This window comes from Pelobates fuscus, chromosome 3, assembly GCF_036172605.1.
Source record: "Pelobates fuscus isolate aPelFus1 chromosome 3, aPelFus1.pri, whole genome shotgun sequence".
Taxonomy (NCBI): Eukaryota; Metazoa; Chordata; class Amphibia; order Anura; family Pelobatidae; genus Pelobates; species Pelobates fuscus.
Window position 1 is genome coordinate 362,935,457 of NC_086319.1, and position 24,560 is coordinate 362,960,016.

Sequence of the window (24,560 nt, forward strand, 5' to 3'; positions counted from 1 at the left end):
TGCCACAAGAAGACATCCATTGATGTCTGTCATATCACATCATACGCAGTATATAAGCAGATTGACCTAATCAGTTATATGTCACTGTTAAATCTGTGTTTTTGCTGTAGATTAAAGACATTCTTACGTGCAGCGGCAAGTACCGAAGTGTGGTCCCCAAGCAGTGGAATTACATGCACACTCACAAGGAGCTGAGACCCTTAGTCGTAACTCCCAAATTATTGGAAATGGATGTGCACAGATACTTGTGCAATGAATGTTGGTGAGTATAAATTAGTGAAAAGTGCTTCAATGTAATTGTAAACGTATTTAGCATGGCACTAAACCAGGGCTGCATGCACTGGGATTTTAAGTCCCACATTAGTTGTACGTTCTCAATAATCATTCACCATAACAACTTACGTGCATTTCATAGGTTTGCTCTCATATAATTTTTTTCTCGACATTCACATCTCTTCAGTTTTTCTAAAAATAAATTTAAAAAAAATCCTATATATATATATATATATATATATATATATATATATATATATATATATAGCTACAGTGAGGGGAAAAATTATTTGATTCCCCTGCTGATTTTGAATGTTTGCCCACTGACAAAGAAATGATCAGTATAAAATTTTAATGGTAGGTGTATTTTAACAGTGAGAGACAGAATAACAAAACAAAAAACATCCAGAAAAACGCATGTCAAAAAAGTAAGAAATTGATTTGCATGTCAATGAGTGAAATAAGTATTTGACTCCTTCGTACTTGGTGGCAAAACCCTTGTTGGCAATCACAGAGGTCAGACGTTTCTTGTAGTTGACCACCAGGTTTGCACACATCTCAGGAGAGATTTTGTCCCACTCCTCTCCAAGTCATTAAGGTTTCGAGGCTGGTGTTTGGCAACTCGAACCTTCAGCTCCCTCCATAGATTTTCTATGGGATTAAGGTCTGGAGACTGGCTAGGCCATTCCAGGACCTTAATGTGCTTCTTACTGAGCCACTCCTTTGTTGCCTTGGCTGTGTGTTTTGGGTCATTGTCATGTTGAAATACCCATCCACGCCCCATTTTCAGTGCCCTGGCTGAGGGAAGGAGGTTCTCAGCCAAGATTTGACGGTACATGGCCCTGTCCATCGTCCCTTTGATGCAGTGAAGTTGTCCTGTGCCCTTAGCATATATATCAGAATATATATATATGTCTTCCGGACAGCCACTAGAGGTGCATCTGCGATGCTGGAGGCATATTATGCCTCCATCGCGCAGAGCGTCCATAGGAAAACATTGAGAAATGCTTTCCTATGGACACTTTGAATGCGCGCGCGGCACTGCCGTGCATGTGCATTCTGCTCCGCTGACGTCAGACGGGGGAGCTGACGTCGGCGGTGGAGGAGAGGTCACCAGCGCCGAGGGAGCCCGGCGCTGGAATAAGGAAAGCTGCTGAAGGGGTTTTAACCCCTTCAGCGCCACAGGAGGGGGACCCTGAGGGTGGGGGCACCCTCAGGGTACTATAGTGTCAGGAAAACCGCTCTGTTTTCCTGACACTATAGGGATCCCTTAAGGCCAAATTAGCTGAATTGGAAAAATCAGCTGTGCTTCCAGTTTGGCAACTTTGACCTAAAATTCTAAATTGACCTAATTCACTTTGAATTCTCACTTTACATAAATAACTCTGCATTTCTGGCATGGTTATAGCAGTAGAATCACCATCTAGCGGCTATCAGGAAGACATTTACTAGAGGTGTGTTTAGCGCTGCAATGCAAAAAAATGTCATATCTCCAAAAAGGCAATGATTTACCTTGTAGGACTAAAACAAGACCACTGTGCCCAGACAACGTCACTGAAATAAAGCGGTCTGGATGCCTATAGTGTTCCTTTTAGTTACGTTAATATCCTGGGTATGACCAAAATGTCTTCGAATTAGCAAATTATGTAAATATATCCATTTAGTGGAATACTCTTTATTTAGACAATGTCCATCATGTATTAAGACATTGTGTAGCCAAGTTGATGGCTATAGATGATATTACAATGTTCTACCAATTATAAAGTTAGAATTATAAAGTGTTTCATTGCCATGGGGTACGTTTTAATGCTAACCCTCCTTCTAAACAAACATAGCTATTTCTCTGAGAGTTATAATTTATTATAAAGGATAGAGCAATGTCATTTCTCTGTTACAGTGTGATGTCAAAGATCCATAATTATCCCTCCCGTTTCCCTCACGTGTCATCCACTCCTTTAAGAAACATGCTGGGGGTCCGACGTACATCCGTTTTCCCTGCATTGTGAATTTTGGATGCAAGGAGCTCAAATGTAATACTCTCAAAAAATATGTAAAAGGTGGCCGATAAGACGGCTTTATGTAAAGCAATGCAATATATTGTATACTACTTGTTACTTCTGTTTTTCATGATCCTCTGGCTTTGAGTTGAAAATGTTGCTACTATAAGATTTTTTTTTTATTTCATTTTTATTCCCATTCCACAAAATGCTCATAAAGGATAGGTGTATCATAACATACCGTGAAATGCACACGAGATAATTGAGGGTGGTGAAAATAGACTGTGGGATAAGGGTTTTCTAATGCAACCTGTTTCCAGTAATTTATTGTAGATTACCCTAACCTCAAGTCCTTCAAAGTTTAATGGACATCTCTGTCAAACACAGCCACAATCAGCTACACTAAAGGGCCCTTTAAAATACCATAACCACTTTCCTTATTGTAGTGGTTATGGTGCAAGGAGCTTATTGTGGTGGTCAAGGAGCAATTAGGCTACAGAAAATAGCTATCCAGTTTGTGTCTAACCATTTTCAATCTGACAAAAAAACTAAGAATTGTGTAGCATCCAGTCCTCAACCATTCTGTTTCTGCATCATTAAAACATTTTCTCTGTTGTTACCCTTTTTGGCACTGCTACTAAATAAAGGTGTCCTGTGGCTCTCCAGTGCTAAAAGGTTTAGTGGCCTTTTGGCATGGCCAAATCTTGCTTATTGTCTGAAGCATAATGGGTAATCCTTGGCTGCCAGGGAATCTTCTAATGTCGTCAAACCACTTCAGATTTGTTTTACAAACATCTGGAAGGATTGCACCAACATCCACCGTGCACCATAAGCACCACAATACGCTGAAGTGGTCAAGATAATTGAAAAGACCCTTTGATTAGACATAGCAGTCACCTATGTTTTTGATAATTTATAAAACTTTGAATAACTTCAAAAAAGCCTACCACGTTTTAAATCAGCACACTCCAAATTCAGTCAATATCTCACAACTATGTGCTATTACATTATCTATATTTACTAGCAAAAATATCACAAGGTGAGCCTTGCCCACTTAAACAAAAGCAGGAAACTATTTCTTATTTTATCAATAGATAACTACAAGCTTTTCTTAGATTTTCTTTTTGTAATATTAGAAGTATGCGTAGCACCAGAATTGCCCAAAGTATTTCTCTTCCTTCCTCAATTCACAGACACCTTAAAACTTTCACAATTGTCAGAATGTACAAAAGTAAAGCTTTAACATAACTCGTTAAGTCTCCTGATTATTAATAAGATTGACTTATTATTGGCAGAATTACTGTTCTCTAATGTCATTCAATTTGTTTTTTTACTTTTCTTAGAAATAAAAAAACGTGTGTATGTGACTATTTTGCTCTAATCATAAAACTACAAGGAACGGATAAAGGGTTTTTAAAAGAATATGAATTTAGTGAATTTTAAACTTTAGAACAAAATTGTAATTAGATTGTCTATTTAAGCCTAAAATTTGAAATTCACTTCAAATTCTTGACAAATTAGAATTTTAATTAAATCACGAAAAACATAGAAACGGGGGGGATACACAACATTTGAAACAGCCATTTTTCTTAACATTCTCATTATTATTATTATTATGATTTATACAGGACCAACATATCTTACTACATGTCACAATTATAGTATGGGGATATTTGACCACAGATAATTCACATACAGATTGTTAACAAGACAAGAAGTGAAGAAGGCGCTGCTCAAACGTGTTTACAATCTATGACCGAACACCATCTAAAATCTGAAAATTAAAATTATTCCGTAAAATAATTTCACGTTCTGATGAATGTTTGGGAATAAACTATCTCCCTAAGTTTTTAGGGAAAATATAGTTTCTAAAAATGCAGTAAATTTGTAAAAGAAAACATAACAAGAAAGATCTGGTAAAAAAAACAAATTGTACCCTGACACAAGAGCTGTCATTATTATTGTGACAGACCACCCGGCTCCAAACCACCACCTCCTGCTAAAGAAACTATGATCACCGATTTATTCACCCTTACAGAACCTGCCTGCCAGATCAGCACTATATCCAGCGGTCTCAGAGACACCAGAACCCCAGAGGAGACTCGCAGAGACTCGGTGAGCAACCTACATATCAACTGGTACTCAAAATCAAATAGCGGAGTCGCAGCAATCCAGTAAAACTTCTTTGAGGTTGCCCTCGGTCCCAGGACCACCAAACAGGGCGCTATTTGGAGGAATGACAGAGGAGGTAGTGAGGCATCGAATGGTACCAAAGACTTAAGGTAGCTCAGCATACCAATGGAAAGCACTATCATTGAGGATGTCTGGGAATCTCCACCCAGCACTATGGAACTCTGAACCAGATCGGAGGTTGCTCGCAGCCCGGTCAAAACATCCAGTCCTCCAATCTGAGTGCTTTTTGGACAGAATAGGAGCTCCATGGAGAGCTATCTGGGGATGGCACTGGTTTTTGGATATGGGCACAGGAACCCTGTTTTTTTATGGTTATTAGCGACAATGGCTGGCTGCTAATTAATTTTGATGGTTAGGTACCTACCATAAAATTACCTAAGAGCCAGGATTTGTACAATACGCTTTGTTCTCCTGGTGATCTCCTGTTGTAGACCCAGGTATAAAATTGTGCCATTAACTCCAATAAAGCAGTCATACTTCACCCTTACATTAAACCTCAGCCAATTAATAGGGGTGAGCTACATTCACTTGGAAAAGAGACTATTGTTACTGTGGGGGCTTTAGATTCATACTGTGCTTCCCATCCATCCTTGAGGACCTCTGGGGAATGCCTGGACTAATTTTTACACATCGAGCGCTTGACCAGGAGATACCCTGAAACACTCTGGAACTGTTCCTTATATCAGCTCTGTACGAGGACCGGTCAATATATAAGTGAGTATCGCTCAGTGTCCTGACCTCCAAATACAGCACTATTTGGAGGGGAAGTTGGGGGTCATCAGTGGGTACCCAGAACATGAGAGTACTCCCACGAACCCTTTTTTGGAGACCGGGACTAAGCCGGCTCATGCCTGGTTCCCCTCAACGGATCGAAGAATAGGCACGACCTGGTAAAACTTTAACGCGCTGTAACTGGGAGCAGATTTACTGATCAGAGCACTACTTGGACAGCGATGATGCTCAGTGACTAGCTTTACAGAGATTTATATTGTGTGAAAAGGGGCTTTTGGTGGACATTTTGTATGATGTGCCTCTAGGACTGTGAAGAGATGATTGTGTTAGCTAGGGATAATGTAATTAAGTTCCCAGACAGAGTGGTGCTGGGGAGGGACAATTGTACTGTGCATTGCTTTTTATGGAGGACCCCCTGCAGGGAGAGCCAACATGATTCTGTAAAATAATGTTCTGTATAAATAGCTGTATGCTGTGTAATAAAAATAATTCTACCCACTACATTCAGACTCGTCTAAAGGTGGTGGAAAGGCTATAATAAAGCTATAACCACTGCTCTACCGGAGATAGATCTTCCATAGATAATCGCGTGCAATAAAGTAACATTTTGAATTCCTCACACTTCGCTCTGGTAAAATAAATACCCTGTTATATAAATATAAAACTTGAATACGCATTCAGATATTATTCCATTCATTATCCTTTTTAGACAGTTTATGGTTTCTGATTTGGTCTGAGCAATAGTCAAAATAAGCAAAACTTCAGGTGTACTGTGCTCTTGCGAGGAGTTTTTCGAGTTGAACTTTTACGTATAGCCGACAGCCACAAACAACAAACTAGTTATTGTTGCTAAACCTGTGTAAACCAGTCATCACACTCATTCACATATTTGAAAATGTGCTTACCTACATATATTTTAATAATGTCACATTGTATACACACATATCCTTGTGTAAACAAATATTGATAAACTCACACGTACAAACTTGCTGATCCCCTTGTCTATCAAACATCGTCCATATATCTAATTTCTCCATTAGCCAGTTTTTATGATCCTTCTCTCCTCCACTGTCCAATCGGTTTCTTTCTACTTCACACTGTGCATGTCTACCAGTCTTATTTATGTTCAAATTACTGTGTTGAAGACATAGTAAGAGGTTTAAGATATTAGATATAAATTATGGAACGTTACAGGTTTGAAAACCAAACAATAATGATAGATAGAAACATAGAAACATAGAAACATAGAAACATAGAATGTGACGGCAGATAAGAACCATTCGGCCCATCTAGTCTGCCCAGTTTTCTAAATACTTTCATTAGTCCCTGGCCTTATCTTATAGTTAGGATAGCCTTATGCCTATCCCACGCATGCTTAAACTCCTTTACTGTGTTAACCTCTACCACTTCAGCTGGAAGGCTATTCCATGCATCCACTACCCTCTCAGTAAAGTAATACTTCCTGATATTATTTTTAAACCTTTGTCCCTCTAATTTAAGACTATGTCCTCTTGTTGTGGTAGTTTTTCTTCTTTTAAATATAGTCTCCTCCTTTACTGTGTTGATTCCCTTTATGTATTTAAATGTCTCTATCATATCCCCCCTGTCTCGTCTTTCCTCCAAGCTATACATGTTAAGATCCTTTAACCTTTCCTGGTAAGTTTTATCCTGCAATCCATGAACCAGTTTAGTAGCCCTTCTTTGAACTCTCTCTAAGGTATCAATATCCTTTTGAAGATAGGGTCTCCAGTACTGTGTACAGTACTCCAAGTGAGGTCTCACCAGTGTTCTGTACAATGGCATGAGCACTTCCCTCTTTCTACTGCTAATACCTCTCCCTATACAACCAAGCATTCTGCTAGCATTTCCTGCTGCTCTATTACATTGTCTGCCTACCTTTAAGTCATCAGAAATAATCACCCCTAAATCCCTTTCCTCAGATGTTGAGGTTAGGACTCTATCAAATATTCTGTACTCTGCCCTTGGGTTTTTACGTCCAAGATGCATTATCTTGCACTTATCCACATTAAATGTCAGTTGCCACAACTCTGACCATTTTTCTAGTTTACCTAAATCATTTTCCATTTGGCTTATCCCTCCTGGAACATCAACCCTGTTACATATCTTAGTATCATCCGCAAAAAGACACACCTTACCATCAAGACCTTCTGCAATATCACTAATAAAAATATTAAAGAGAATGGGTCCAAGTACAGATCCCTGAGGTACCCCACTGGTGACAAGCCCAAGCTTCGAATATACTCCATTGACTACAACCCTCTGTTGCCTGTCACTCAGCCACTGCCTTACCCATTCAACAATATTGGAATCCAAACTCAAAGATTGTAGTTTATTGATAAGCCTTCTATGTGCAACAGTGTCAAAAGCCTTACTGAAATCTAGGTAAGCAATGTCTACTGCACCACCCTGATCTATAATTTTAGTTACCCAATCAAAAAAATCAATAAGATTAGTTTGGCATGATCTCCCTGAAGTAAACCCATGTTGTCTCTGATCTTGAAATCCATGTGTTTTTAGATGTTCAACAATCCTATCCTTTAACATGGTTTCCATCACTTTCCCCACTACTGAAGTAAGGCTTACTGGCCTATAGTTGCCCGACTCCTCCCTATTACCTTTCTTGTGAATGGGCACAACATTCGCTAACTTCCAATCTTCTGGGACTACTCCTGTTATCAATGATTGGTTAAATAAATCTGTTAATGGTTTTGCTAGTACACCACTAAGCTCTTTTAATAGCTTTGGGTGTATTCCATCAGGTCCCATTGATTATGCATCAATGATTATGCAGATTATGCATAAGAAGTGATACATTATCAACAAACGTCACCAACCGTGATGGAAACTGGTGAAAAAGAGATGAAGTGAGAAGAAGACAAAAAGGACGAGGGATGAGAGCAAAGAACAAAAGGTGAAGATATAAAAATATTGTTCAAATGTAGAAAAGACATAGATTAGAAAAATATTACAAAATATGCCAAACCAGGAAAAAGGGGGAGGGAAATAGGGTAAAGAGAAGAATGAAAAGGGAAAAGAATAACAAGGGGATGGATTCCATATCATCTATATCAACCAGTCTTTTTTTTTTTTTTTTTTTAAATGAACACTTCAAGCACCAGAACCACTACAAACTGCTGCAGTGGCTATGGTACCACAAGTTCCCTGTCACCGTCCCAGTGTAATTTGTCAAACCATTTCAGCACATCTTGACACTTATCTTGGGTCCCATCGGACACTTGAGCTGGTTCTGGTTTTCTAGAGCCAAGATAGGAACTCATTCATTGACATGCTCTCAACCAATGATTATATGTCTACATCAGCATTTGGTTTCTTCTGCTCAAAAAGATCAGGGTCAGTGGGAGTAATTGTTAAAATGTGCTAAAATTGTTTCACAAATTAAGATGGGATGAAACCAGGGCACTTCTTGTACCATAACCACTACAACAGGTTGTAATAAATGGTGGCCTGGTGTGATCACCTAGTACCTTAGGACTTGTGCTCCCAACCACCACCTTCTCCTAAAAGAACTAAATTCAACCACGTATTCCCCATTCCTGACCATGCCCCCCAGTCCAACACCATATTCAGCTGTCCCAGAGACATCAGAGCCCAAGAGAGGACTTGCAAAGGCACGGCATGCCTGACCGGGAGCAACCCACAAATCACTTGGAACTCCAAATCCGATTGCGGAGTTGACACGATCCAGTAAAACTTCTTTGAGGTTGCGCTTGGTCCCAGGAACCCCAAACAAGGTGCTGTTGGGAGAGGTGGCAGAGAAGGTACAGACACCTAGGCGCCAAGTATTGTGCAATGTCTTTTGTTCTCCTGGTGATCCCCTGTTAGGGACACTGGTATAAAAGTAATATCCTTTACTTGCATTTACTTTGTGTGATACGAATTGTGTTGACATGCAACTGAAAATATGGGATAGGAGGAGTTGTGTTTGAATACATAGGAGTCCCCAAATGTGTAAGCGTGCAGGGTACTTGAAAGTGTGTAGCTGTATATGTGATCTAAATTGCATTGTGTGGGGACTGAATGAGAGTGATAGGAGTTGTGCCTGTGGAATTGAAGTTGAGAGATGGAAGTTGTGTGTGCATTGGGTTTGCATGTGTCTGTGTAATTGCATGTGTTATGAGAGTGTGTTGGGGCTGCATGAGTGATGAGAGTTGCGTATGTGATTATACGTGTGATGAGATTGTTGGTGATGATAAGTTGTGTGTGAATATGTCAGTTGCATGTGCGATTGAAGTTTTGTATCTAGGGGCTGCATGACTGTGATGAGAGTGTGTGACTGTATGTGTGAGAGAAATATAGGACCCAGATCATTATGATCAGATCAGGTGGAGAAAAAGCTAGCACCAGACCAAAAATGTTCAGATACGGTGATCTGTTTAATTCTGCTGCAGCAGGACCGAACACACTGGGATGAGTACAGCTGTGTAGCAGAACAAACGTTTTATACCATAATTTCATGTACTGAAAACATCAATATATAATTTAATATAATTGATGTAGAATTGGTCCATAAAGGAATAACTTGAAAGAAGATTATAATGTTTCAAAAACTATAGTTTTCTCCTTACCATTTAGATGTTCTCTTGTTTAACCCCTTAAGGACACATGACATGTGTGACACGTCATGATTCCCTTTTATTCCAGAAGTTTGGTCCTTAAGGGGTTAAACCCTTCTGCAAGGGTTTACACAAGAGATTCACTTATCTTATATCTAGCTGCGTGCTGCAAACCCGCCTCCTGGCTGATATCATCAATCTTGATAATCTCAGCCAATCCAATCCTCCAATTAAATGTTCTCTATGAGCAGCATTTGATTGAATAACTGAGCCTGGAAGCTAGCCACTAGATGAATTATAACCAATTGTTTTAAATTTCAGGGTTAAAATGACAAGACCCTTGTACCCAGACCACTTCATTAAGCATGCGTGGGATAGGCATAAGGCTACCCTAACTATAAGATAAGGCCAGGGACTAATGAAAGTATATAGAAAATTGGACAGACTAGATGGGCCAAATGGTTCTTATCTGCCGTCACATTCTATGTTTCTATGTGTTTGTGTGTGTGTAGAGGATGCAGCTAGAGTATTTAATTAGTGAATGCAGAGTGTGTTTGTGTAGTGTATGTATAGTGAATGCAGAGTGTGTTTGTGTAGTGTAGTGTATGTTCTAACTAATAATCTATATATTGATTAGAGCTCTATGCCATATTCTAATAATATAACTAATATTCTATATATTGATTAGAGCTCTATGCCATATTCTAATAATATGACTAATAATCTATATATTGATTAGTGCTCTGTGCCATATTCTAATAATATAACTAATAATCTATATATTGATTAGAGCTCTATGCCATATTCTAATAATATGACTAATAATCTACATATTGATTAGAGCTCTATGCCATATTCTAATAATATAACTAATAATCTATATATTGATTAGTGCTCTATGCCATATTCTAATAATATAACTAATAATCTATATATTGATTAGTGCTCTATACCATATTCTAATAATATAACTAATAATCTATATATTGATTAGAGCTCTATGCCATATTCTAATAATATGACTAATAATCTACATATTGATTAGTGCTCTATGCCATATTCTAATAATATAACTAATAATCTATATATTGATTAGTGCTCTATGCCATATTCTAATAATATGACTAATAATCTATATATTGATTAGTGCTCTGTGCCATATTCTAATAATATGACTAATAATCTATATATTGATTAGTGCTCTATGCCATATTCTAATAATATAACTAATAATCTATATATTGATTAGAGCTCTATGCCATATTCTAATAATATAACTAATAATCTATATATTGATTAGTGCTCTATGCCATATTCTAATAATATAACTAATAATCTATATATTGATTAGAGCTCTATGCCATATTCTAATAATATAACTAATAATCTATATATTGATTAATGCTCTGTGCCATATTCTAATAATATAACTAATAATCTATATATTGATTAGTGCTCTATGCCATATTCTAATAATATAACTAATAATCTATATATTGATTAGTGCTCTATACCATATTCTAATAATATAACTAATAATCTATATATTGATTAGAGCTCTATGCCATATTCTAATAATATGACTAATAATCTACATATTGATTAGTGCTCTATACCATATTCTAATAATATAACTAATAATCTATATATTGATTAGAGCTCTATGCCATATTCTAATAATATGACTAATAATCTACATATTGATTAGTGCTCTATGCCATATTCTAATAATATAACTAATAATCTATATATTGATTAGAGCTCTATGCCATATTCTAATAATATGACTAATAATCTATATATTGATTAATGCTCTGTGCCATATTCTAATAATATAACTAATAATCTATATATTGATTAGTGCTCTATGCCATATTCTAATAATATGACTAATAATCTATATATTGATTAGTGCTCTGTGCCATATTCTAATAATATGACTAATAATCTATATATTGATTAGTGCTCTATGCCATATTCTAATAATATAACTAATAATCTATATATTGATTAGAGCTCTATGCCATATTCTAATAATATAACTAATAATCTATATATTGATTAGTGCTCTATGCCATATTCTAATAATATAACTAATAATCTATATATTGATTAGAGCTCTATGCCATATTCTAATAATATGACTAATAATCTACATATTGATTAGAGCTCTATGCCATATTCTAATAATATAACTAATAATCTATATATTGATTAATGCTCTGTGCCATATTCTAATAATATAACTAATAATCTATATATTGATTAGTGCTCTATGCCATATTCTAATAATATAACTAATAATCTATATATTGATTAGTGCTCTATACCATATTCTAATAATATAACTAATAATCTATATATTGATTAGAGCTCTATGCCATATTCTAATAATATGACTAATAATCTACATATTGATTAGTGCTCTATGCCATATTCTAATAATATAACTAATAATCTATTTATTGATTAGAGCTCTATGGCATATTCTAATAATATAACTAATAATCTACATATTGATTAGTGCTCTGTGTCATATTCTAATATATATCACTTGTAATATATATATTGATTAATGCTCTGTGCCATATTCTAATAATATAACTAATAATCTATATATTGATTAATGCTCTGTGCCATATTCTAATAATATAACTAATAATCTATATATTGATTAGAGCTCTATGCCATATTCTAATAATATGACTAATAATCTACATATTGATTAGTGCTCTATGCCATATTCTAATAATATAACTAATAATCTATTTATTGATTAGAGCTCTATGCCATATTCTAATAATATAACTAATAATCTATATATTGATTAGTGCTCTGTGTCATATTCTAATAATATAACTTGTAATATATATATTGATTAATGCTCTATGCCATATTCTAATAATATAACTAATAATCTATATATTGATTAATGCTCTGTGCCATATTCTAATAATGTGACTAATAATCTCCATACTGTACTGTACTGATTATTACACTATAGTCTCCATACTGTGCTGATTATTACACTATAATCTCCATACTGTACTGTACTGATTAGTACACTATAATCTCCATACTGTACTGTACTGATTAGTACACTATAATCTCCATACTGTGGTGATTATTACACTATAATCTCCATACTGCACTGTGCTGATTATTACACTATAATCTCCATACTGTACTGTACTGATTATTACACTATAATCTCCATACTGTGCTGATTAGTACACTATAATCTCCATACTGTGCTGTACTGATTATTACACTATAATCTCCATACTGTGCTGATTATTACACTATAATCTCCATACTGCACTGTGCTGATTATAACACTATTATCTCCATACTGCACTGTGCTGATTATTACACTATAATCTACATACTGTACTGATTATTACACTATAATCTCCATACTGCACTGTGCTGATTATTACACTATAATCTCCATACTGTACTGTGCTGATTATTACACTATAATCTCCATACTGTGCTGATTATTACACTATATTCTCCATACTGTACTGTGCTGATTATTACACTATAATCTCCATACTGTACTGATTATTACACTATAATCTCCATACTGTGCTGATTATTACACTATAATCTCCATACTGTACTGACTAGTACACTATAATCTCCATACTGCACTGTGCTGATTATTACACTATAATCTCCATACTGCACTGTGCTGATTATTACACTATAATCTCCATACTGCACTGTGCTGATTATTACACTATAGTCTCCATACTGTGCTTATTATTACACTATAATCTCCATACTGCACTGTGCTGATTATTACACTATAATCTCCATACTGTGCTGATTATTACACTATAATCTCCATACTGTGCTGATTATTACACTATAATCTCCATACTGCACTGTGCTGATTATTACACTATAATCTCCACACTGCACTGTGCTGATTATTACACTATAATCTCCATACTGCACTGTGCTGATTATTACACTATAATCTCCATACTGCACTGTGCTGATTATTACACTATAATCTCCATACTGCACTGTGCTGATTATTACACTATAATCTCCATACTGTGCTGATTATTACACTATAATCTCCATACTGCACTGTGCTGATTATTACACTATAATCTCCATACTGTGCTGATTATTACACTATAATCTCCATACTGCACTGTGCTGATTATTACACTATGACTATGCCATTCATTCCTAGGACCTCTGCCCACTGCACGCTGTTCCACCCATTCGCCGCAGGTGGCGCTGTTCCGCAGAGAGCCTGACGTCACGTTCGGCAGCGCCCCCTCTAGCTCGCTATTCCAGCGAGTTTCTGGCTGCTGCTGCCTCCCGCTTCCGGCAGCTCGGGTGATGGCGGATGAAAGTGGTGTTTTGCAGCGGGTCCCACCGGAACTGGACGATGAGGACGAAGAGGAGGATGCCCCGGGGACTGACAGCGACACCGAGGGGGAGGATATATTCACCGGGGCAGTGAGTATCCTGGGGGAAGGGAGAGGGGGCTCAGCTCACTCCATGGCTGGGAGTGCTAGGGGTTAATTAATATTGCTAACTAGTTACATACTGAGCAACTACAACCCCCACAATGCTTTGCAACTTTACTTGGCGAGTTGGAGCTCTGCAACAGCTGGGCAGCTCCCTCCAAGTCATCCATGGACTGCAGTTATTATTATTATTATATTATGGACCTGGGCTAGTAATATTTATTATTATTATTATTATTATTATTATTATTATTATTATTGACCTGGGCTAGTAATATTTATTATTATTATTATTATTATTATTATTATTATATTATGGACCTGGGCTAGTAATATTTATTATTATTATTATTATTATATTATGGACCTGGGCTAGTAATATTTATTATTATTATGGACCTGGACTAGTCATACTATTATTATTATTAGTAATATTTATTATTATTATGGGCTTGGAGGGGACGGGGGACGGGGACTGATCTGATGCATAATACCAGGCAATTAAACAGTAGTTACATAAACTGGTCATTGTTTTATATACACATAGTGAATTGTTCTAATATTATATCAGTGAATTCTGGACACATGACATGTGTGACATGTCATGATTCCATTTTATTCCAGAAGTTTGGTCCTTAAGGGGTTAAATTCTGGGCCAGTCTAAATTCAACAAATTGCCTGGGCATTGGGGATAAGGGAGTGATAGGAAGTCAGAACCTTTAGTATGTTGGCAGATTGTGACTTTGCTATATCACTCTGTAGATGTGTGTATGTGTAAGATATATAGTTCCTGATGAAAGGCACAAACGTGGACTGAAACGTTGAGCAGCTTTTTAAAGATGGATTAATAAATTATTGGAATCCGTGAGTGCTGGTCATCTTCTCTACTGGTGTGTGTGTGTGTATATATATATATATATATATATATATATATATATCTATATCTATATCACACTATAATAGTTCTGACCTTTTTTAAAAACATTTTTTTTTTTTTTTTAAGATTAGATTTAGTATTACATACAATAGACTGACGATTTCCAATGGTTGTTTTGTTAAATGTAACTTTTGAAATGACTACTTACAGACTCAGTCAGCTTTTTATTTTTTTGGTTATAAGGTTAGAACTTCCCATAAACATTTTGCGTGCATACGCTAGAACATCCCACCAAGGTATTGCAGAAATTTGCGTAGAGGGCCAACTGTTGGCAATTAAGACCTGGGCTGTGAGTGAAGGTGGAGGAAATATGAAGTTACTTCACTGTGGCTGAACCAAAGCACTTTCAAAAGTTGTGCAGTGGTATGATGTGTGTATCTGCAGAAACTGAAGAGAGAACAAAGCCCAAACAACAAGTGATGTTTATTTACACTAGTTTGGCATCTTTGCTTTGCTCTTTAAAGCACCTACATGTCAGAAGTGCTTTTGTTCTGTCCCTTCCTACCAAGCTGCAATGTTTCCGTTCTTTCTCCAAAATTGGGCTGTGCAAGACGTAATTTCTTTGCTGTGCATTGTATTTCAGGTATTGGTTTACTACAGTATAAAGCAGATGATTGAACTACAATTCTCATAAAGCATGCAATATAGAATAAGCAGATCAGTTTTATAGAAAGGTAAAAGGTTACTCCAGGTGTCATAACCACTACAGCCTGACGTACTGGTTATGATGCTAGGAGCACCCTGCTGCTGTTTCCCATTATTTAATTCCCAGCAATGGATTTCCTCATAACTGGGTCCTGGAGGGCACTGAGCCTCTTCTAATGCAAAATGAAGCTCTATAGAAGCCAGGTGATGCCCCGCAGAAGCCGGATGCTCATCTTGCTGGTCAGCTTTGGCTGAGAGTTTCAGCAGAGTGCTCTCAGCCAATAAATGGCCCGCTGTATAAAGAATATACACTGAATTGATATTGGCAAGCCTGGGACACTCCAACAGCAAAATTGCTGTATGTGAAGTGTTTCAATCTGGACCGCTGCACATTCAGGCACCATGACAACTTCAAAATGCTGAAGTGGTTATGGTGCTCGGACTAATCCTTTAGGTGAGCATCATGATTGTTTCCTGAGGTGTTCCTGGTTTGATAAGAATTGAAAGTCTGAGTATTTGCACCAAATGCAGGTACTTCAAATGTACCATAAAGTGTTTTAATTTATTGTGTTTGCAAATATGTTTAATGCATACAAAGCAATGGATCGACTCCAGCATTTAGTCACCTTTTAATGTAACATAAATATATATGTTGGTTTAAGGACAAATAAACTTTGTATCTTATATCTTGCTACTTCTGCCTCATGGCCACAAAGTTGATTTAAGTGGCTCTATCACCCACTCTCCCCCATCTAAAAAGAGTATTTCATAACGGTAAAACGCTAAAATTCTAAACAGGTCAAAATATATACTAAGACAAAGTAGGGACTACTTTGCCTTAGTATTTTTCTTACGCTTGACAAAAGGCAGAGCTGCTTTTTGTCAAGCCCTCAACTGTCACCAGTGACGGCCAAGGCTAAAAGGACTTTTTCTATGGATGTTTTGGTGGGATTCTCTCTAGACCTTAGTGTTATACTGTTGCGCATGCGCTAGAGTGTAATGTGGACATCGGCTCTGGCAGCTGAAGTGCCAGGAGCTGAAGAAGTCCAGCAGGTAGAAGATAGCGGTGGCTTCGAGGGATGGATTCTGGTTAAGTGTAACCCACCTTTTCCTGTACGCCTTGGCCACAACATTGCCAGCAGAGCAGTCACTGTTGGTGGTCTTGTAAATTTTTCATAGGCCCCAGACAATGACAGAAACACTTTAAAGAGGTTGGAAACCTAGACTGGCAAAAATACTATACAAAGTAACTGAGAATGATACAATGAAAATGGCTTTATAATTTAGTTTGGAGTTTTTTCACTTACTTTTTAGCACTTAGTGTCACTAAGGTGGATAACAATTACTACAGTTTGCTGCCTAAATAGTGAAAAAATATAGTTCTTTGCTGATTAGCAGTTGAGGATGTTTTGGTTTGTCTGGAAACTGGAAATGAACCTGAAAACTATAAAAACAGCAAGCATTTACAAGGTAAATATTCAGAGACACATTTCTTGCACTATAACCACTGCAATAAGATAAAGAGTTTATGAAGCTTGGTTTATCCCTTTACAATTTCAAACCTGGGCTAGAAACACCGTTGTAATTAGCTACATTTCCCCCCAAAAGGTTAGTTGCTTCCATTAGATATTGGTACTATGTACTTTACAACACCAGACTGTACATCAGTCTCCTCCCGTCTGCTGTCAGTCTGTTCTCAACATACAGGGTTATACCAACAACAAGACTTCAAATTTCAAGCCCTGCAATACTTGCCAGTGAACCCTAAAGTGAACCTGTAATGGAAAATACTGGATTGCTTTAAATTGTTTCCATATACATTGAATACACCATATAGCATAAATACTTTTTGTGTATTTAATATAAAGATTTACTCGCTTTTCCTCCATTCCAGCTCCGCTTCGTGGATGTTTATTCTTCGCATGACACCAGCCTCCTGGCCTTTGTCCGTGTTGCCTTGGCCCCTCCAGAAGTCGTCTTTGATTTGTCCTGTATGGGACACATCCCCAAGCAGGGCTAATCTCGTTGGTGACATCGGCACGCTGGTTTCATTGGCAGCGTGTCAGCGCTGAAACAGTGGCGAGACGTCACTCCGTTCCTATACTTCCGTGCTGGCACTAGAACCGCGGGCTATGGAGTTTCCGTAGCAGCCGTATCATATGCGGGCATAGCCTGTACGCAAGGAATTAAATGGCGCGTGAGAGCAAGAGATAACCCTCCTGTCGACTATTTTATTTCTACAATTTACAGCAGCTACAATGTATTTGCTGTTGTTGCTGAAATTGTTCCCTGACAAATGTGAAGACTACAAGTGTCGTGCATTGTCTATGGAATATAGGAACAGAGTGATGAGTTCCATGCTTCATCATGACAGGTTCAGATTCTTTGTGTGATTAAATGGAGCCTGGGGGTCTTGAAGCAATGAGGCTGCAAACACATTTTTGAAGCTACTTCTATGTTATTTTGTGTTAATCAGAAGCAGCGTGTTTAAACCTATTTTGCAATTATGCCTCACTCCAGTGCTTTTGGCTAAAATGCAGGAATATCCTAACAATATGTGGTAGGACTGTAAAATCTGGATGTTTCTTGATCATGCCCTAAATTTACACATTTATGGACTTTCAGTCCAACCCATTGAGATTACTCCATGGGCCTTCCTAGCATGCCAAGAATAAACATAGTCAGTATTGCATTGTGTGCTTCATATACGATTGTGTTTTTTTTTTTTTTTTTTTTAAATGTTTAATTCTTTATTTTTGTGGTGCTTACAATACATAGTAAACCAGAGGTGACATTGTATTGGACATAAGCAGGGTACGGTATATTCCGTAACTACAGCATATATATATTTTTATATTTAAAGTAAATAACGAGTATAAACATAGATCCAACAGCCTCAACTAAGGGAGCATGTATCAGTGGGTACCATTGGCTAGAAATACTTCCTACATTACATCAGCTTGTACGGTATTAGTTTAAGCACACACTGGTCACCAGGGGGAATTTAGCTAACTGCAATTGGCTTGGTGTGAGCTTACGGAGCCAGGTTAAGAGATACTACATATTAGAAGAAACTGATAGAGATCAACGGGTAAACTAAAATAAATCAAAACCAAATGATTATCGAGCGACATGTGAGAAACTGTAGTACACAGATGTTAGATCGGGTTGTTGTCAAGGTGGTAAGTCTCTTAACTGCTGTTCCTTGTACAAATGGCGTTATTCTGTCCACAGACTGTAGGGCGATTCACTGCTGGAACTGATCCCACCGCCAGCCCTAGGTCCTGTAGCAGAGAGTGCGCTTCTGATGGGTTGGAATGCGTCGTGCTCCCCATTTGTAGCGTATTTTATGCTCTCTGGGGATTTGTGTGATCTGTCCGAAAGACTGTCTCCAAACAGTTGTATAAGGGGACATATCTCAGTAGAAGGTGAGTTGTCATCCTTCGTAGGTTGTGAAAGTGGTTGCCCCCATTATTATTCCCCTGTCTGAGTCCCGCACAAATTTCAGTAAAATATCCCGGGAAGCATCTGGGGGTGCTTGGTAGACGGAGGCAATAATTAAAGATGACCTGTTTTGGTGTCAGTAGCATAGACAGGAGGCACCTGGTGAAATGGGGCAGTTCCTCAGTATTATCGGCCTTGGAAACCCCCCCTCAGCCGCACATTTCTGGCCCTGGACCTAGCCATGTGGTCGGTCAGGTCGATATTGCTTTTTTGTAAGACGCTGAGGGCCGCATCCGTGGCCTTCTGTGCCACATTTGTGGTGCTTAGGTTCTCCTCCACTGTAACAATTCGGCCGATGAGCGCCGCCATTTCCTCCCTCAATACTGCCATGTCAGCTCACAACATTGCCCTGATTTCCTGAGACAGGGCTTTGATGTCTGCTTCGGTGTAGGGTGCAGAGGGGTATTGACAATGTTGTCTTTGAAAACAAGGACAGGTTCTCAGGGAGGCTTTCCTCATCCGAGGACTACACACAGCATTTACTATACACACACTACACAAACACACACTCTGCATTTATTATATACACACACTACACAAACACACACTGAATTAATTATATACACACTACACACACTCTGCATTTACTATATATACACTACACAAACACACTCTGCATTCACTATATATACACTACACAAGCACACTCTGCATTCACTATACATACACTGCACAAACACACTCTGCATTCACTATACATACACTACACAAAAACACACTCTGCATTCATTATATACACACTACACAAACACACACTGCATTCACTAATCAAATACTCTAACTGCATCCTCTACACACACACACACATATAGAAACATAGAATGTGACGGCAGATAAGAACCATTCGGCCCATCTAGTCTGCCCAATTTTCTAAATACTTTCATTAGTCTCTGGCCTTATCTTATAGTTAGGATAGCCTTATGACTATCCCACGCATGCTTAACCCCTTAAGGACACATGACATGTGTGACATGTCATGATTCCCTTTTATTCCAGAAGTTTGGTCCTTAAGGGGTTAAACTCCTTTACTGTGTTAACCTCTACCACTTCAGCTGGAAGGCTATTACATGCATCCACTACCCTCTCAGTAAAGTAATACTTCCTGATATTATTTTTAAATCTTTGTCCCTCTAATTTAAGACTATGTCCTCTTGTTGGGGTAGTTTTTCTTCTTTTAAATATAGTCTCCTCCTTTACTGTGTTGATTCCCTTTATGTATTTAAATGTTTCTATCATATCCCCTCTGTCTCGTCTTTCCTCCAAGCTATACATGTTAAGATCCTTTAACCTTTCCTGGTAAGTTTTATCCTGCAATCCATGAACCAGTTTTGTAGCGCTTCTCTGAACTCTCTCTCTAAGGTATCAATATCCTTCTGAAGATATGGTCTCCAGTACTGCGTACAATACTCCAAGTGAGGTCTCACCAGTGTTCTGTACAATGGCATGAGCACTTCCCTCTTTCTACTGCTAATGCCTCTCCCTATACAATCAAGCATTCTGCTAGCATTTCCTGCTGCTCTATTACATTGTTTTCCTACCTTAAAGTCATCAGAAATAATCACCCCTAAATTCCTTTCCTCAGATGTTGAGGTTAGGACTCTATCAAATATTCTGTACTCTGCCCTTGGGTTTTTACGTCCAAGATGCATTATCTTGCACTTATCCACATTAAATGTCAGTTGCCACAACTCTGACCATTTTTCTAGTTTACCTAAATCATTAGCCATTTGGCTTATCCCTCCTGGAACATCAACCCTGTTACATATCTTAGTATCATCAGCAAAAACACATACCTTACCATCAAGACCTTCTGCAATATCACTAATAAGAAAACATAAAGAATTCTTACTGGCATGTATATTTTGTGCCTTTACCTTAATAAAAAGAAATTTTGCAAAAAATAAATAATAAACATGTTCAGTTAACAGTAGATTTATGTAGAAATAGTTTATTTTTTCAAAATGGTAAATGTACAGAGTATCGGTAAGCTATCAGCCTGAAAGTTCACAGATTATTGGTATCGGCTCTAAAAAAAAAATCAATATTGGTCGATCCCTATTACACATTCAGTCATGTGTGCTATGTATACTTGCATCAGATCTAAAAGTTGCACAAAACTGATATTGCCAGGAAGAGAGTATACTTGCTGGCTGATTGACAGTCCGAGAAGGCGGTGCAACAGACGGAAAAATAGATATTTACCTCCTGAAAGGAAACATTTTGAAAAGAGTCTGCAGGAACAGGAAATTTGCCACTTCAGTATGACAAGGTCATTATGGTGGCTAGAATGATTCTGCAAGAAGTGTGGCGTATCTTATAACATTGGTTCCCAAAACTGGTCCTCAAGACTCAATAACAGTCCAAGTTTTGTCAGTATCTACACTGGAATAGAAAAGGGAAATACAGTCTAATTCTGGACTGTTCCAAAACCGCGAGAACAGGTTTGGAAACCACTGCCTTGTATTTTGTTGAATAAGGTAACATTTCTGTCTTCTGACATGTGAAATGTATTCATACTCTGCATCTACATACACCCCAAAATATGTTTCTATTAGGCAGTAAATGTGGACAATGTCTTTAGAACAGTTTTGAACAGAGGTATTCCAGGCAGATCCCTAATATTAGATCATTAATCACAAAGTGCTTTTATAAGTGAATGGCAGTACGGCCTAATGGATGTGTTTTTTTTTGTAATTGTGAGAAAATGTGTATGTAAAAACTAAGCTGTATAGTGATGTTGTTCAGAATTTGGCCCACAATCCTAGATTATGATTGTGGCATTGTTTATACACATGCATAGAATGCCATTATAAACTGTACAGGCCCTGTGTCTTCTGCAAAATGCACAGTTGTTACAGTGTAAATAACAAACGAGTTATATATGGCCTACACAGAAAGATTTTCTATTTGAAACAAAGCCATGTTGTTCCTCAGGGTAGAAATTTTATATTGACCGTACAAGGTGATATTGTACTTATGAATCACACAAAGGGCATGTCTAGAGCCTTCACGCATTCAGATAGAAGTTAATAATGATGCTTTAAATATTCCTGCTAGTATGGCATTATGGCACGTTATAGAGCATGCAGTTACGTATTTACATTGTGAGAAGGAGATGATAGGATAAATTCAGGCTTCCTGATTGACAGAGCTCACTGCTTAATCTGTAACCCCAGCAAATGTAGACACATTTTGTCTTTGAATGAATTAAAACCATGCTTCAGTAATAAGGATCACTAACAGCTTGTAGTTTCTCTATACCCATAATTTGGTGGTCATTATAACTTTGTCCTTACAACGGACTTGGGTGAAGTACAGAAAACAATTCGTCATGGGATGTTTGTAAAAAAAAAAAAAATAATGTCCCCCCCCCCCCCCCCCCCCCCCCATCCTTTAATCAACAATGATAACTGGCTACACCCATCTGAGAGCAATTTATAGTTTTCTGCAGTGCTGACCCCAGCAGCCCTGTGCTGCACATGACTTGCAAATGTTTTCCAAACGGAATTTATATGATGAATGCAAAGCAATAAGCCAGGAGGATTCGAGTTGTTTTTGGATTTGGCATGCATGTTAAAAGATGCGTATTTAGCAATATAGAGTGCGTTGTCAGCAACTAGACAGAGCTTTGGAATGGTTCTGTGTAATATGATGCATGTATTTTTCATTACACACTGTAAATGGAATGTTGATTTTCCCATTCTCCCCCCCCCCCCCCCCCCCTTAGGTTATTGGCCAGTTTATTCCAGGTTTAGGGGAAACTCATTCTTTACTGATTGGAGGTTTACATGAAAAATAATTCATGTAAAATAGATGAATTTAAGGGATCCTGTCACATTGTTGACCTTTAGCTAGTATCAAGCTATGCAAAAGCCCAGGAGCTGATATTTCCTCTTTAAGGCTGAGTGTGGCTTTTGATAAAATGCCAGCACAGAGACGAGATTTCTTTTGTCTGTTTCACGTGCTAGAATAGAATCCATTTATAACTTGTTTTAGAAACATTGTCCTTTTACACTGCTAAAGCCCAAACTTGTCCAGACTTTTTTTTATTTACGTTTCGTTATGGGAAGTATTAACCCATTCACTATCAAATACTTTTTGTTGAAAAGAATTAGCATAACAATTACTTAAAGCAAGTGATGCAAAAGTAGATGTACATGAGGTTGATCAGACTTTTCTAAACCAGTTGCTTCAGTGTATCATTTTATTGAGTGCACTGGAGGCATCGACTTCATGGCTCGTACAAGTCACATGACTCTAGGTATGTTGACAATATACCATTGCTTTGCATGTGCACTTGGCAATGATTACTGATGTGATCACAGTGTGCATGGACAGGCTATAGACACCAGAACAACTACATTAACCTGTTGTGGTTCTGGTGACGATAGTGTCCCTTTAAGAATTGTATTTTGGTAGTTGAAAATTGTTTTGTTAGTTAAAAAAACAAAAAAAAAATCTCACATAATTTTTTTAACTGGCTCTGTGTTGTACTCAGATTCATAAACAAGGCCACCACACTGAAGTCAATGGAGGAGACTGCGGGGCCTCCATAGATAACTTCTCGCAGTGACCCATGCGTGAATGCCACAACCGTCACATTAGATTGGCAAAAAGTGTTGGAATTTCAACGACGGCATCAGGATTTCATAAAGATTGTATCTTAATGAAATTCTGCAAAATGACAGATACTTTTTTTTAAATGTGCTTTTTATTTTTTGATTGATCTGTGTTTTTTTGTTTTGTTTGTTTTTTACCAAATTATAAACAAGTTTAGGTAAGCCTGGTAATAGATGTGGCAGTAGATAGTGAATGATAAATTTCTAGCAACCTATTTCAATATCCCTACTTTATACCCTTTGTGTCACTATACCCCACTCCCTCTAGCATGTAAGCTCATTGAGCAGGACCATCAACCCCTCTGTTCCTGTCTGTCCATTTGTCTGGTTACAATTGCATGTCTGTTAGTCCACTCATTGTACAGCGCTACGGAACCTGATGGCGGAATATAAATAACAAAATAATAAAGGAAGAGCTGTCTTGTTTAACAAAATGATGTGCATTTTATTAAAGGGACACTCCACTGCCCAGATCCAACATAAAAATCACTGTTTTGTAGATATACCCCAAATGAAAAATTGTTTGCATTTAATTCTTTTTTTATTTATTTTTTCATTGGGGTTTTTTT

General features: G+C 37.6%; 2 protein-coding genes across 2 annotated transcripts in view; both read left to right on the forward strand.

Moving 5' to 3' along the window:
* The window catches only part of LOC134601858 (uncharacterized), a 48,874-nt gene extending 46,572 nt beyond the window's left edge, over positions 1-2,302 (forward strand). The window contains exons 22-23 of the mRNA XM_063446360.1: positions 111-262; positions 2,171-2,302. Of these exons, the coding sequence (XP_063302430.1) occupies positions 111-262; positions 2,171-2,279 (261 nt within the window). The 3' untranslated portion in view covers positions 2,280-2,302. The remainder of the gene's footprint in view (positions 1-110; positions 263-2,170) is intronic.
* An 11,788-nt stretch (positions 2,303-14,090) lies between these two features.
* The window catches only part of SNX1 (sorting nexin 1), a 40,709-nt gene continuing 30,239 nt past the window's right edge, over positions 14,091-24,560 (forward strand). Inside the window, exon 1 of the mRNA XM_063449294.1 lies at positions 14,091-14,275. Coding sequence (XP_063305364.1) covers positions 14,156-14,275 — 120 coding nt within the window. The 5' untranslated portion in view covers positions 14,091-14,155. The remainder of the gene's footprint in view (positions 14,276-24,560) is intronic.